General features: G+C 38.3%; 1 protein-coding gene across 1 annotated transcript in view; it reads right to left on the reverse strand.

The window, feature by feature from the left end:
* Kiaa1109 (KIAA1109 ortholog) overlaps positions 1-14,729 on the reverse strand; it is a 182,077-nt gene that overhangs the window by 108,446 nt on the left and 58,902 nt on the right. The window contains exons 23-28 of the mRNA XM_032898488.1: positions 10,134-10,313; positions 8,711-8,839; positions 6,106-6,225; positions 4,928-5,208; positions 3,987-4,237; positions 1,160-1,418 (exon numbers count right to left, since the gene is read on the reverse strand). Of these exons, the coding sequence (XP_032754379.1) occupies positions 1,160-1,418; positions 3,987-4,237; positions 4,928-5,208; positions 6,106-6,225; positions 8,711-8,839; positions 10,134-10,313 (1,220 nt within the window). The remainder of the gene's footprint in view (positions 1-1,159; positions 1,419-3,986; positions 4,238-4,927; positions 5,209-6,105; positions 6,226-8,710; positions 8,840-10,133; positions 10,314-14,729) is intronic.

Raw genomic sequence — 14,729 nt, forward strand, 5'->3', positions numbered from 1 at the left:
AATTTTACAATATTAATTCAAAATAGTGGAACACTACAGCATGAGTTCATATCCCTCATAAAGCTACCAAAAAAAAAAAAAAAAAAAAACCCAAAAAAAATCTTAAGCATTACAAACATTTGAAGAAATCCAGGATTATTTGCATATTTAAGGTTCTTTTTCTCTTTCCACGTCTTCTAAAGTTCATCCACCAATAGAGACTTAGGGTGTTTTACTGAGGAAAGATAATCTCTTCCTTCCCACTCTATTAGAGCTGTGCTCTACAGCAGCTGCTCTCACTCTGGAGATCACAATCCCTTTGGCAAACCTCTACCTCTAAAACATTTATATTACAAGTCATAACAGTAGCAAAATCAGTCATAAAGTAGCAATGAAAATAATTTTATGGTTGAGGGTCACCACAAGATGACAAACCCTATTAAAGGGTCGAAGCTTTAAGGAAGGTTGGGAACCACTGCTCCAGAGAACTGTAACTAAAACAAACATTTTAACAACACTTAATTGAAGGTCTCCATGAAGCCTCCAAACAACAATATCATGGTACCTAGGTTGAGGGACAAAGGTTTTGACTGTAGTTTTTACATTTAAAAGATTTGGCTATAGTGATAATTAAACCAAATAACTATTAAGACTGGCTAGGGAAATTGCATAGAATAAATGGAAAAAGATTAGAACAGAATTCAGAAGAACATCACCTCTCAACAAATGTCAGGCTACAGGAAGTGGAAGAAAAAGAAGAAAAGCAGCGTGAAGGCAAAGTGAAGAGCCTGACACCAGACACAGAAGGCACAGCCAAGGAAGTGGAAGCAAAGTGTAAAGGGCGCCGTGAGCAAGGGTGATTCAAAAGGGAGTGTCCAACTGTTATATGCTAGGAACAAAAAATATTAAATAAAGTAGGATGGCATATGAATAGTAAAAAATCACTAAATGGTAGGATGTGAACGATTTCCATTATAAATACATTTTTGCATTTTCTAATATCTGCAAAAAATAAATAAAATTAATACACTTATTAATTTTATTTGTAAAGACACTGATATATCAGGTTCAAGGGAAAAATAATCTAAAATGAGCAAGTAAAAGGAAAGGTCTTGTGCTACTATTTCAAGTGAGTATAATTCAGTTACAACCTGGGTTTTAAGTCTAACTGAATACTGACCTTGCTTGGCCATCATCTCTTTTGGTACCACATAAGAATTCTTTCTGAACCGCGGGGCCGTCGGCAACAGAGGAGGGGCTTTCCTTCTCACCAGCCAGCAACGGCTGCGCCGCACTGGAGCTGCTGTTCTCCTCTGAGGAAGAGGATGAACTGTGAGACCGTAAGGGCACCTGCAGACTAAGGTGCTGAGTCTTCCTCTCTCCTTCTACTCCCACTGACTTGTTTTCCCATTCTTTCCTCTTCATACCGTTCACATTTCCTGAGCAAATAAAATGTCAGTTAAGTGAGTGTAAACATTTTTGAAGGAATATATGAAAAACATGGCAATTTAATATAGCTACATTTTAAAGTATTGTACTTTAAAAAAATACAAGTATCTAACTTCACATAATAACATGTTTTTATACACTATACATGTATAAAAATTCTGTGTCCACAGTCTACAATGTGTAAACGTTTGCTTTTTCTTTTTTAATCTTTCATTTAAAGAATTTGAGAACTAAGGTATGTCAGTGGTAGAGAATGTGATCAGGATTTGGAAACCATCAGTTCAATCCCCAGCCCGTGTGTGCATGTGTGCACACTTAGACACACAATTCCTATTTAACAGAAAACTGTAATACAAGAGCATCACACATTGCACTTGGATTACTTGTTTTAAACACTTTCTGCATTTTCTGTACAAATTGAATAGGATTAGGGATTTTATCATCTTCTCTTCATTGATATACTTCCAGTGTCTAGAACGACCTTAAACACAAAGTGATAAAGAGACGAATAAATAATAAACTCACAGCTAAAATGGATGGGCCTTTGTCAGTTTCATTAGAGCCCTTTGACATGATATGAAAACGAAGGAGCAGGCACTAAGAAATAGTGCCCCTTTTAGCCCCCAAAGCATAAAATTTGATCAGTTTCCCCTCTCCTGCAACCTTCTCTGAACTACTTAAAAAAGGGACCCCTGCTGCTAAGCAGAAAACACATTCTTTAATGAGAATGCAGTTTCAGGTGGAATTCAAGGAGGGTAAAGATTCATGGATTTAACAAAGCAAAGCAGAACAATGAAAGTTAAAAAAAACAACAAAAAAAAAAACAGGTTTGTTTGACTCACTTCCAGATGACAGGACTAAGTGAATCCTTAATTCTACCAGCACAACTTAGTTTACTTCATCCTAACACTACACAGCTATACTCGGCTCCAGGAAGGCTCTACAGTAGGAAACTCACATACTGTGGGTGCTAACTGCAATCTCCCTACATATGAATCTCAGGTAATTTAGTATCTATAACCTGCTCTCAAGAATGCCCAAGGAGATTAAATGCTGTGAAAATTGTAGTTAGCCTTGCCCTCACTCTGTTCACATGTTGGAAATTGCTCTTCCCACTTTGTGCCATGCATAAACTCCCCCTGCAACACACACACACACACACACACACACACACACACACACACACACACACTCCTTGAGTCTGTGATAGTTAGGTTTCCTTCAATCTGCTGATCACAAACTCAAGAAGTTTCCATTATTAGCACTAACTGGGGAGCACTAGAAAGAACATTAAAGTGCCTTTAGTAACCCATATCCACTTGGCTATATGACTTAGTACAACTTAATCTCAAAAGTCCCTTCCCTGTAAAGCAAGGATAAATAAGAGTCAGTAACTCTAGAGGCACAGGAATTGTGATTTAAAGGCTAAGTGGCTACAGGGCCAGACCATGTTCCAAAAACACAAACAAACAAACAACAGCGATAATTGCTCTCATGAGAGCTTGAGGAAGAAATGAAAAACAAACAAACACACACACACACACACACACACACACAAAAAAAAACAGAGCTAACACTTTAAAATAAAGACTATTTACCCATAAGATTATAAGAAGACAGCTATGTGCTAATATCTATTTTATTTTTTAAATCCCAAGAAATTTTAGTTACTTGTAAGTTTTATGTGATAGTAACATTTCTGAAATAAAATTTCCTTAAATGATACATACATATTTTACATTCCCAATATACAAGGATTAAGCACTGTAGCCTCCCTGTCTCCTTCTACAATAAAATTCTTAAGACTACTACTACCTTTTATTTTAAAAATCTACCAAAAGAAAAAAAAAGTAAGTTAGTATTTTTTTGAGAAACCTAAAAGGAAAATGCTAAATATTGATAAAACATCAAAACTTATCTTTGTATTTCATATGTATGGAAGGTACAAGTTTAAGCAGTAAACATTAAACTTAATTGTAGAAATACATAACTAAGAATCCCAAGGGGAAAGGTATTTCTGAAGTCTTTGGAGAAAAGCATCACTTAAATCTCAATCTAAGACACTCAAAAAGTGACAGTTGCACTGCTATTTCAAACCAGTGTGCGACACCATCTCGGACACACTCGGGGACCGCCACATCTCTCTTCATGATATGTGCGATTCTATTAGCAGGAAAACTGTCTTGGAAAATGAGTTGGTGATGTGGGGCATTATGCCATGTTGCTAGTGACAGGTTATTCTATAAAGGTAAACGGAGTGAGCTACAGTATCAGTCCCTGAGGGCACGCTTAGGCTAAGCTTTGCAGGGAAGCTGCTCCTATCCAGAGCAGTCTGAAGAGTACGCCTGCTGTGAGCCTGCGTCATGCCCTCCAAAGAAACACATTTATCTGACTTTAAGTTACCTGCAAAATGCATACACGTTATTTTAGCCCCTATCTGCAACACTAGTAAAAAAAAAAAAAAAATCAATTATACTAAAGAAAGTAACAGGGCTTCTCTCAGAATGGCCCAGGGACAGGAGCAAGAGGTCAGCACCACACACAAGCCATTTGATTACCATCTACAGTTTTGGGGACTTCTTTAGTAACGATCCACTCTCCAGGCTGCAGCAAAGACTGTCCGTAATACATGTCAGACTCCGCACTTGTGCTTGAAAATGCAGAGCTACTGGAAGGGGTCAGCTCTTCAAGTTTGAAAAAATCTAGGCCAGTTACTGTGCCACCAAAGAATCTGCAGCCACCAAGACAGCCACACTTGTTTCTGCACCTCTTATTCTTCAAGGTATCATCTGGCCACAAAAACCACAACCTAAATAAAACACAAAATAAAACAAAAACAGCATAGAATAAAACTCATTAGGAAAACCGGTAGATAATCAATTATAATTCAGTTGTGTATATATATCTATATCTAAATATATGTAGATATATATATCAAAGTACACCCAAAAAACATTTAATATTGCAGTATATCTTTTAATCAATTACCATTCAAAACAAAAACACAGCTGTGCCAACAGCAGGAAAATGGAGATAAGAATGGCAATGGCTGACAGCTGTTTTAACGCTACAGTCGTCCCTTAAAGGCTACGGCTGCTGCTCTTCCCTGCCAAAAGAGGTTCCTGCTGGACACAGTGACAGGACAGCTTCCTGGAGCAGCGGAGTGAGAGCGGGGAGCTTAGCGCAAATAATAGTGTCTTATAAAATGTTGTCTGGAAACAGTAATTTGAAATGTTACCATTGTAAAATGCATAGCATAGATGTTAAAAACATTTAAAAAGGTTATTTCCAAAGGTACACCGTCACTACAGAACCTCAAATGATGGATTTACTTACAAGTATCAGATTTCTTTACATTAACCAGGGTACAGAGAGGAACAGTCATTAAATCTTTATTTAAAATGTTCTTAATCTATCCCAACCGTAAAATTTCCTGTAAAATTATCCAGCAATTTTCAATGGACACTGATACCACTACTCTAAAAAGGTTTTCACCTACCTTTTAGTTCTCGCATCGTGAGTTTCCAAGAAATGTCTTTGTGCCTCGTGTTTAGAATGGTGATCGGCAGCTAAGGCAACATCCACTGTGATAAGACCTAAGTTGGCTGACCCAGCTTCCAGCCAGTAGGCTCTCCGCAGCACTGCTGGCTGAAGGCCAGTCCTGCAGGTACTTAACTGCTCGATGTACTGTCTCACTTCAAAGTCCTGGACTGCAGCACTTACTCCTTCCCCAACTGACTGATTGTGAAGGTTACAGTTTGCAACTCGAACTGCACCCATCTAAAGTGGAGTTGGAAAGGAAGCAAAGCTGTGATTCAGTATTTTTAAGTATCTTAGCAGAAACTACAGACACACAGACACACAGACACACACACACACACACAGACACACACACACACACACACACACACACACACACACCCCAACTAAGTAAATCAGTGACTTCTAAAGAGCAGATGCAAGTAAGGAGCCCACAAAGGAACAAGAGAAGGCAGAGGATTGAAACCACAGGAACATGGCAGGTTTAATTTAACAAATAAAAACCCATAGAGCAGAGGTGGTAAGCAAATGATTTCAGAAGCCAAGGGGGAAATATAAATGGGTAAAACCAACAGACATCCCAAACAAACCCTTTTTCTTAACTGTTTAGAGAGAGAGAGAGAGAGAGAGAGAGAGAGAGAGAGAGAGAGAGAGAGAGAGAGGAGGAAGGATGGACACATTTGGAAGTCAGAAGACGGCGTTCAGAGTTAGTTCTCTCCTTGCACCTTGCTGAGGCAGGCTCTCTCTTCCTTCTGCTGCTAGTCTGCAGTTCTAACTGGCCTGCCTGCAAGCTTCTGGGCGGCCCTCATGTCTCTGCATCCCACCTACCCATCAGAGTGCTGTAGACCTGTTTCAGTGCACCCAGCTGTTTAAGTGACTCACAGTCCAGTCTTTTTAAAACACTAAACCATGGGCGTGACTACACCTGCTATTTTACATCCTGCCATGAATCAATGTCACAGTAATTCAAGGAGAAAAAGTGGTGGAAGTACTAACAGAAAAAGCAGTTCAAGAAAATAGGCATGAGTATAAGGTAGGAATAGTCAATGAGATCACACAGTACAAAGGTTTCAGAATATAAAGAGTTACTTTAGTAAAAAGAAAATAAATTACCCTGGCTAAGAAACAAATGGTTACCTTTATATTTGTAGCACAACCATGTTCCACAATATAAATATCAGCTCCATCTACTGCTAAACGAGTCATGGTGTATTTTAAATCATCTGATGTTGGACAAGGCCCGGGAATACAACTCAACTAAAAATAAAAAAGATAGTATAACTATTAATTCATTATTTTGGCATATAGTTTAATCTCATTATTTAAGTAAAATTCTTAAGATATGATCATTTTTTATTCAATTGAATTTCACTTCTTTATAATAACTGAAATAATCAGAAATAACAATACACTAGGAACCTAGCCTTATGTAATCATGTACCAATTTAAAAATTAGCACATCTCTCAATCTCACTCTCTGAATCTATTATATGTATATATGTCATATATACAGTATACAAACATATACAATATATATAACTTATTACCGAGAGTCAAATATGGTCAAGGTAAATGGATGAAGTAAACATACCACAAACTTAATATAAAGCTGTATACCACTTATAACCATGGTCTGCTAGTATAGGATTTCCCTATGAAAATCACATGCACAGGCACACATTTGTCACATGTGCATGTTTTCATCCCATGCACGAGGAAATCAACTATAAATATTTTCAAATTTAGGATAATACACACAAACTTCATTTCATTTTGACTCTAAAGCCGATCTGGTAATGTTTGTGTTAAAAGAAAACAGACATATTCCCACTTCAATGAACTTGAGGAAACAGAAGCCAAAAGTAAATATGCCTGGCCCAAGAACATGTGTAGCACATTAGTGACATAGGCACAAGAAGAAACAGTTGCTTTTCAGGACAATCAATGCCCTATACGAACGGATTTCCTCTAGGAAACATTAGAAGTGCTTGACGATGGCTTGGCAGGTAAAAGCATTTGCCAATACAAGCTCTTAACATAAATTCAATCTCTAGAACTCACACAAAAGGTGGAGAGAACTGAAGACATAAAGCTGTTCTCTGACCACCACACAAGTACTGAAGCACATGAGCACCCACATACATGCATCACACACACACACACACACACACACACACACACACACACACCACCACCACCACCACCACCACCACCACCACCACCCAACAACAACAACAACAACAATAAAGTGTTTACAAAGGAGAGAAACAGAATAATGTGAACTGATGAAAGAGGCACACTTTTTATAGGACAAGGGCTGACTGAAATAAAAACAAATTTCCCAAGGTATAAGATATTCTTTATCTGTACTAGTGCTAATGAATACACACATGTATACAGCTTTTTACATGTTACACACACATGTTAAAACTTATATTGTACAACTCAAAAAGAGTGGATATACCACATGTAAATTATGCAATGAACTTGGTTAATAAAACCTTTAATGACATTTTCTGGGGCATTACTGCATTTTTAACATAAAATTCTAGCAATGTAACAAACAAATACGATTTAAATGGCAAAAGCATACAGGGAAGCACTGTTAGGGAATGAAAGGGTCAACTGTTACCATCTTACCCGCACATATCTACCATTATTTTCCTTGTATGAAACTGCCACGCATTCTGTTTTCTGAAGTGTGCGTACTTAAAAGCCTGAGCGACAATGGCCCATGCTCACAGGGCATGTAGTGACAGTGGCATTAGCATTTAACACATGGCACTGTGAACAGTTTGTAGAGGCTCCTGTTACACTCCATGACCCTTGTGGAGGTGCTAAAATAACCCTAACTTGGGGCAACGCGGTATTCTGAAAAGAACATGCAGTCTGTGAAGTCAGAAATCTGACAAATGCCAATACAGAAATTAAGTGTCAGGATGTGATGTGTTAGCATTCTGTCTAAGCTCTGGCCCACAGTTACCTGGCAACAGCCAGGTTTGGTGTGCCTGAGACTGTAAGGGACTGCTTGCCCCTCCTGCTCTCTTGCTCCTCTCTGGCTCTTGTCTTCCTGCCCCCAACTCTCTCCCCATTCCCTCCCCACCCCCACCCCGTCTCTCCAGTGCTTATGGCCAGCCTCTACTCATCTTCTCTCCTCCTCCTCTTCTTTCCTCCTCTTCCTCCACCTCCCCCACCCCCTCTGCCTTTCTCTGCCCCTACTACCCTCTTAACTCTCTCCCCATGCCCTGATACACTCTATTCTATACACTATATCAGCATGAGCCCGCTGAGGAACCCCTTCCCCCATACCTCACCACACCTCCACAGAACATATCCCTCCCCCTTTATCGTTTTATAAACACATCACTATGTGAATCAAGTTACATAGGCTTTATTGTGTAAATTTCTAAATCTATATATGCACAGCTAAATTACAAACGCATAGATAGTAGAATAGTGAGATAAGATAGGAATTTTAGGAGATGTGGGGGGTGAAGATAGGGATTTTAACAAAATGTAAATTAATATAAAGTTCTTACATTATTTATATTTGTGAATTGTTTTCATACTGGCCTCATTTTAGATACAACTAAATAACTAAGAATTTACAAAATCATTAATTGAAAAAGTGAGCTATTAACTTCATGGCTATATACATATTTGATTTAAAGCTAAGCTTCAATGTTTCATTTTTAAAACGGCATGAATGGTTATAGTATGGCCAGTACACCTGTCAACATACCTTGGATTCACAGAATCGGCGATCAATTCCATGTTGGCATATTACCACTGACTTTGGTCTTTCCAGTTCATACTCCCGACATACCACATGGAAAACAAATGTCTGCCCCCATTCCAAGAGACATGCCAGCTACAGGTAATAACAGTGTGACAACAGTATTAGCTTTCTAAACAAGTGACCAGTATTCAAAGGTTTAGGAAGTCTAACATGACTCAAAGTACTGGAAATTGTGTAACTGCTACTTAATAAATACTGGCTAACTGATGATGTTCTACCTTGTTATCATTCATAAGCTTGTTGCTTTCCATTTGTGAATGTCAAAATACATTCTTAAAAGAAAACTAATTCCAATTAAAAATTCCACTTCACCAACTTCTAAAGCAAATACTTTTTAAAATCAAGGGTTAAACTTTTACTCTTCTAAAGCTAACTGGATCCACTGGATAGGTAAGTGCACAAAAAGGCACCTAAAATCCTCTAATAATTAATAATTAATTTTGAAAAATTTAGTTATCTATGATAATACTGAGTTACAATTAAAAAAAACTAGGTACTTTGAAGAGTAAAGCATTTCTGTCTATGTGACAGCTTAAGTGAACAGAATAATTCAGATACTGACTAAGATGCACACCACCGTCCAGCTGATACCCTTGATTTTATAATGCATTAGAGTTGTTAACAATAAACACATTGGGAGACAGATAAATATAATGTCATTCCAAATACATAATTTCAACAATTAAGATTATACACATTTTAGTTAACACAATAAACATAAAAGTACCTATGGATTAAAGTAATATGGTTCCACATATATAACACGCAAGATGGAGAAAAACACAAGATGATAACTGTTCTGTAAGTAATATTATTAAAGCTGAATTAGTTGGTCTTCCAATATTGGAGCATCTTTTCCCCAAAAAACAAGTCTAAAATTCATGTATTATATGGAACTATGTATCAGTCAATCATATATGGCCTGGAAAAGTAAAAATTGACAATAGTTTTTCTGTTGCTAAATTCTGAGCATCAAGAATGGCTCCCGTTAGAACAGCATTACTAGGATACAATAAACTTCAGGCTGGCTTACAGTGACTCTTTTTTTTTTCCTTTAAAGGTATTTACTTATTTATTCATATCTGGATTGCAGTGCCCTCTCCCTCCCTTCCTCCCAGTCTTGTCCTCACAAATCCCTCCTCTCATTATACCCTCTGAGGAGAAGGGGAAGCCTGGCTTGGGCACCACCAACACCCGCTCCCTCACCCCACCCCCACCCCAGGATATCAAGTTACAGAGAACTGAGTGCATCCTCTCCCACTAGGGAAAGAGGATCCAGTGGCAGGCAAGAGAGAGAGAGAAACACAGATGATAGGAGACAGTACTGTGAGAATAAACCTATGGGGACGGCGCTGGGAAACGCTACCTGTGGTGCGGTGACTTTAGCTGTAAGGCTTCCAGCCTGCACATCAATCAGCCACGCATATTCTAAGGAGTCACTTCCTAAGGGAAGACCTTCAGCTGAAAACATGGCGTGTGCTCTCAGCTGGAGACCTGACAAATTGATGTGACCTTCCCTGAGTACTTCATCCGCGGGGGGTCGCTGCTGAAAACAACAATAAGATGGTAAGAAGTCCAAGAAAACACACTTCGATTTCTAGAGGCTAGTCCCCCATGGTTATGAACAATAAAATTATGCTGTCTGGGAAGTAAGACATCAGAGTTTTCCTGCTTATATGGTACATGTGAGGCCTATCACAAGGAAAGATAAAAGTATGCAGACCTCAGACTGGTAATGGCTGGTAACACGAATGAAAACAAGTTAGTGCTCTGACAGGGAATGGAAGGGGTCAATCTTGTAGGGAGGCTAGGAATCATACTGTTAAAATACTAAAACAAGAAAACTGAAAAAAGACTATAATAAATTAAGAAGGTAGGGAAAGAAATGGAGAACCAATACCCATACAGATTTTGAGGACTATTTTTACAAATGAAAGGATAATTTTATTTCATAGACTTATATATAAATTTACCAATAAAGTGCCTAAGACATATTATGTCCTAAAACAAAGTGTTCCTTGATACCTTGGCTCTACAGAGCATGATTAGGAATACATACAGGCCTGGAGATGTATCCTAGCCTAATGATCGAACGTATGCTTCGCATACATGAAACCCTGGGTTTGATCCCTACTAACACATACAGGCAGGAACACACTCACCCATGTTGTTTTGGAAATGCCCTTAAACACACAGACATTTTCCCATCTTCTCTATTATTTCTGTCCATTTATTATTAGCTCCCATAAGAACCTCACACAGCCTCCTAACATGCACTTTTTATCTTTTTGTTCCCACTCTACCAACATTAAAACAGATCGGTCTAAAATGCAAATATGATCATAATCTTACTGCCAGACCCTATTATATGCTACCAAAGCACAGTGTATATCTCCTCCTAGTACTTTTTAAACTTGAAATTATTTGTTTTAATTTCAATTTTCTCCCTATCATCTTCTCCACTAAAATCACTTAGGTAAGGACCATTGCTATTTTGTTCACCAAGAATGTCACTTTACCTAACATTGTGACAAAAAAAGTGGAAACTATTAACTAGCTAGAAAGATTTGTTCTGTTGAGCCTTCAACATAACAATCATTATTAGGATAGTTCACAGATATTTAGTAAGCTGTTACTACTATGGTCTTTCTTTCTGTGTATGTGTATAGGCCCTATCATGAGGTTACTTGTCCCTGCCTTGAAATTCATTTATGAGAATGCACTTTTTAAAACATTCTTTGAAGATAAGGACTAAATCCATAAGAAGTTTTGTAAAGAAAACTTCAAATTATAACTGAAATAACTCTAGAAGCTCTTCTACAATTTTAATTTTATATGAAATGTATGATTTTACATAATTTACTGATTCTCTATGCCTTAACTCTTTTTATTAGAAAGAATGTAGAAAATAGTTAATAAAAGTCTCTTCTGAAAAAAGTCATAATTTTCAACTTATCTGATTCATCAAAATGAGTACTATACTTTGAATGTTATGCCTTGCACATACTGTATCAAGTTGAATTGTAACTCCTAAAAAAATAGGTTCGGTCCTGAAACCTATGCATATGACATTTTGAAATACAGTTTTTCAGGTATAATCACTTTAAGATAAGGTTGTGGTAAGTTAGAATGGACCCTAATATCGCCGGTGTTCATATAGGAAGAGAAAATTAGGACAAAAAGCTACACAGAGAGGATATCATTGAGAACTGAGGCAGATCTGATCAATGCCTCTCCAAGCTCAGAAATACCAAGGGCTGCTGAGAACTCCCAGCAAGGAAGAAAGCTGGGAAGTGTCTTCAGCCCACTAGCATCTTACCACTGTGAACACCCAGAGCTGTCAGAGGATAAATGTCTTCCTATTTAGCAACACAATCTACGGACTTTATTAGGATAGCTTCAGGCAGCTAATACAGATCAGCAGTGACCATTAAGTAAACAGTGTTGTCACTTCATAATCGTACACAGCAGCCAACCCTTGCCTTCACAACCTTTATTTAGAGCACCTGGGTAAGAGTAATGCTCCCAGGTAATGCTCTCATCACTGTCCCTTGGGAGGGGTCACCCTGTGAAGCTTCCTACGACAAAAACACACTAAACAGTGTAGGCCAATGAACAAATGCTTTCTTACTCTAACAGAATGTCAGCAAGGTAAACAGGTAAGCAAATTTGTGGAGTATGAACACGGCCCCCTTGTGTTTGGGAAGAAATATGAAGTTCAAATAACCTAGGAAACAAAACACCAACAAGATTTCTACAACTATCTTCAAATCTCCTTCCCATGAATTATTTTTCTAATTCTCCAAATTTCATCTCTCTATAAACCATATACCTCAATAATATGAATAGATGTAAAATTCCATAATGAACTCAACAAAATGCTTTTATTTTAAATCTAGTAAAGCCTTTTGTGAATGTGGCAATTAAAAGTTGAAGCCTGATTTTGGAATCCAAAGAAACTAGAAATCCACCTAAGATTCTCAGAATTCACCCATAAGAAAATAATTTCCCCTTTATTAATATCAAGGCTTTAAAAAAAGAGTTTTCCTTTCCCCTCCCCTCCCCTTCCCTCCCCTTTCCACATACACTTATCCCAGAATACAAATCAGCTGTAGCAACTCACTAATCACAGAAAGGAGGTCCAATTTCTTTCAAGTTCTATGACAAATTAAAGCTTTATGCAAATGAGATTCTATGGTGACAGTTCTGCCTCTTCCTGTTAGTGTGAACATACATACAATAAAACGATGCTGAACTATGAACACACACACACTATGCATATCGTGTACAACCTGAATCTAAACTGTAACTATATAAAAGTCTTATAGTTTAAAAGAATTTAGGTGGAGTGGTATATTAAAAAGCCTTCCCTAAAATTTTTGTTATTTCCTAAAACTCTTTAATTATCTCAAACTGAATGTTTAAGAAAGAAAAATAAGAACATTATCTAGCACCAATTACTGATTTCGACTATTATGATCTCAGCTATATCAGATATACAAATACAAAAAATAAAATTCTACAAATAGTGGAAACTTAATGCAGTGGAAATTCGTGGAATCTGTAAGGGTAACCCTAGAGAGGGAATCTGGGAGGTCCTCTAGCTTCGGAGGACACAGTCTGAACTGGCCATCTTTTGTAATTCACAAAAGACTTCTGTTGATGGGACTGGGTTACCTTCAGTTGTACTGTTGGCCAAAGGCATCCCATGGAGATCCTGAAACTCAGGCTGATGCTAGGACAGAAGGTCACTATCTGAAAAGTGACAAGAGCCCCACTGATGAGGACAACATCCATGCAGCTTAATGTAGAGAGGTAGAGCTGGTATAAGCACTGAGCCTACATTCTAGACTCTTTGGCACAAGAAGATACTCAACATGTTATGGAAAGAGAAACCTAGACACCAACCCAACCACAAAGGATGTGCTGCAAAATGTGCTGGGACACTGGTGGTACAGAACTTGTAGGAGTGACCAACCAATGTTTGGTTTTACTTTAGGCGCATGCCATGAGAGAGCCCATGCCCTACACTGCCTGGATGGCCAGGACCTGCACCTAGGGTAGAACCCAATACGACTGGGAAAAAAAAAAAAAAACAATGAAATTATTACTAATGACAGCCTGCTATCTTCATAGCTTCACAGATTGGTGCCTTGTCCAGTCACCATCAGAGAGGCTTGCTGCAGTAGCAGATAGGACCCACAGCCAAACACTATACAGATAGAGAATCTAAATTGTAGGGCTCCATTGGGTCCCTCCCTTTGGTGATCAGGGAAACCCTCCTTAGAAGAGAGGGAGGAAAGAGTGTAGGATTCAGAGGGGATGGAGAACACCAAAAGAAAATGGCCCACTGAATCAACTAAGCAGGTTTCAGATGGGCTCATATGAGACTGAAGTGGCAAAAAATGGGGCTTGCATGGGTCTGCATCAGGTCCTCCAAGTGTATTTTATGGCTATTAGCTTGGTGTTTTTTGTGGGACTCCTAACTGTGGGAACAGGTATTTCTCCGACTCATTTGCCTCCTCTTAGAGCTCTCTTCCTCCTTTTGGGTTTCCTTGTCCAGCCTCTATAGGAGGGCTTTTGCTTTTCTTATTCTACCCTGTTTTGTCCTTTTGGCTGTTGTTTCTTGGAGGCCTGTTCTTTTTCTGAAGACAAAATGGATGGGGAGTGGATTTGGGATGGACTAGAGGGAGCTGGGAGGAGTGAAGAAGGGAAACTGTGGTCAGGATGTGTTGTATGAAAGAAAATGTATTTTCAATAAAGAAAAAAGCTTTTTTCAACTTAAAAATAAAATAAATAAAATTACAATAAAATACAAACTTGCCACAGATGTGGGTTCATGCCTAGAATTCCAGCACTCAGGAGGCTGAGAGGCAGAAGATTACAAGTTCAAAGCAAGCCTGGATCCTTAGAATATCACTGGCTCGCACAAATAAAAATATAATCAGCTGTGGTTAAAACA

The sequence above is a fragment of the Rattus rattus genome, chromosome 3 (assembly GCF_011064425.1).
Source record: "Rattus rattus isolate New Zealand chromosome 3, Rrattus_CSIRO_v1, whole genome shotgun sequence".
NCBI lineage: Eukaryota > Metazoa > Chordata > Mammalia > Rodentia > Muridae > Rattus > Rattus rattus.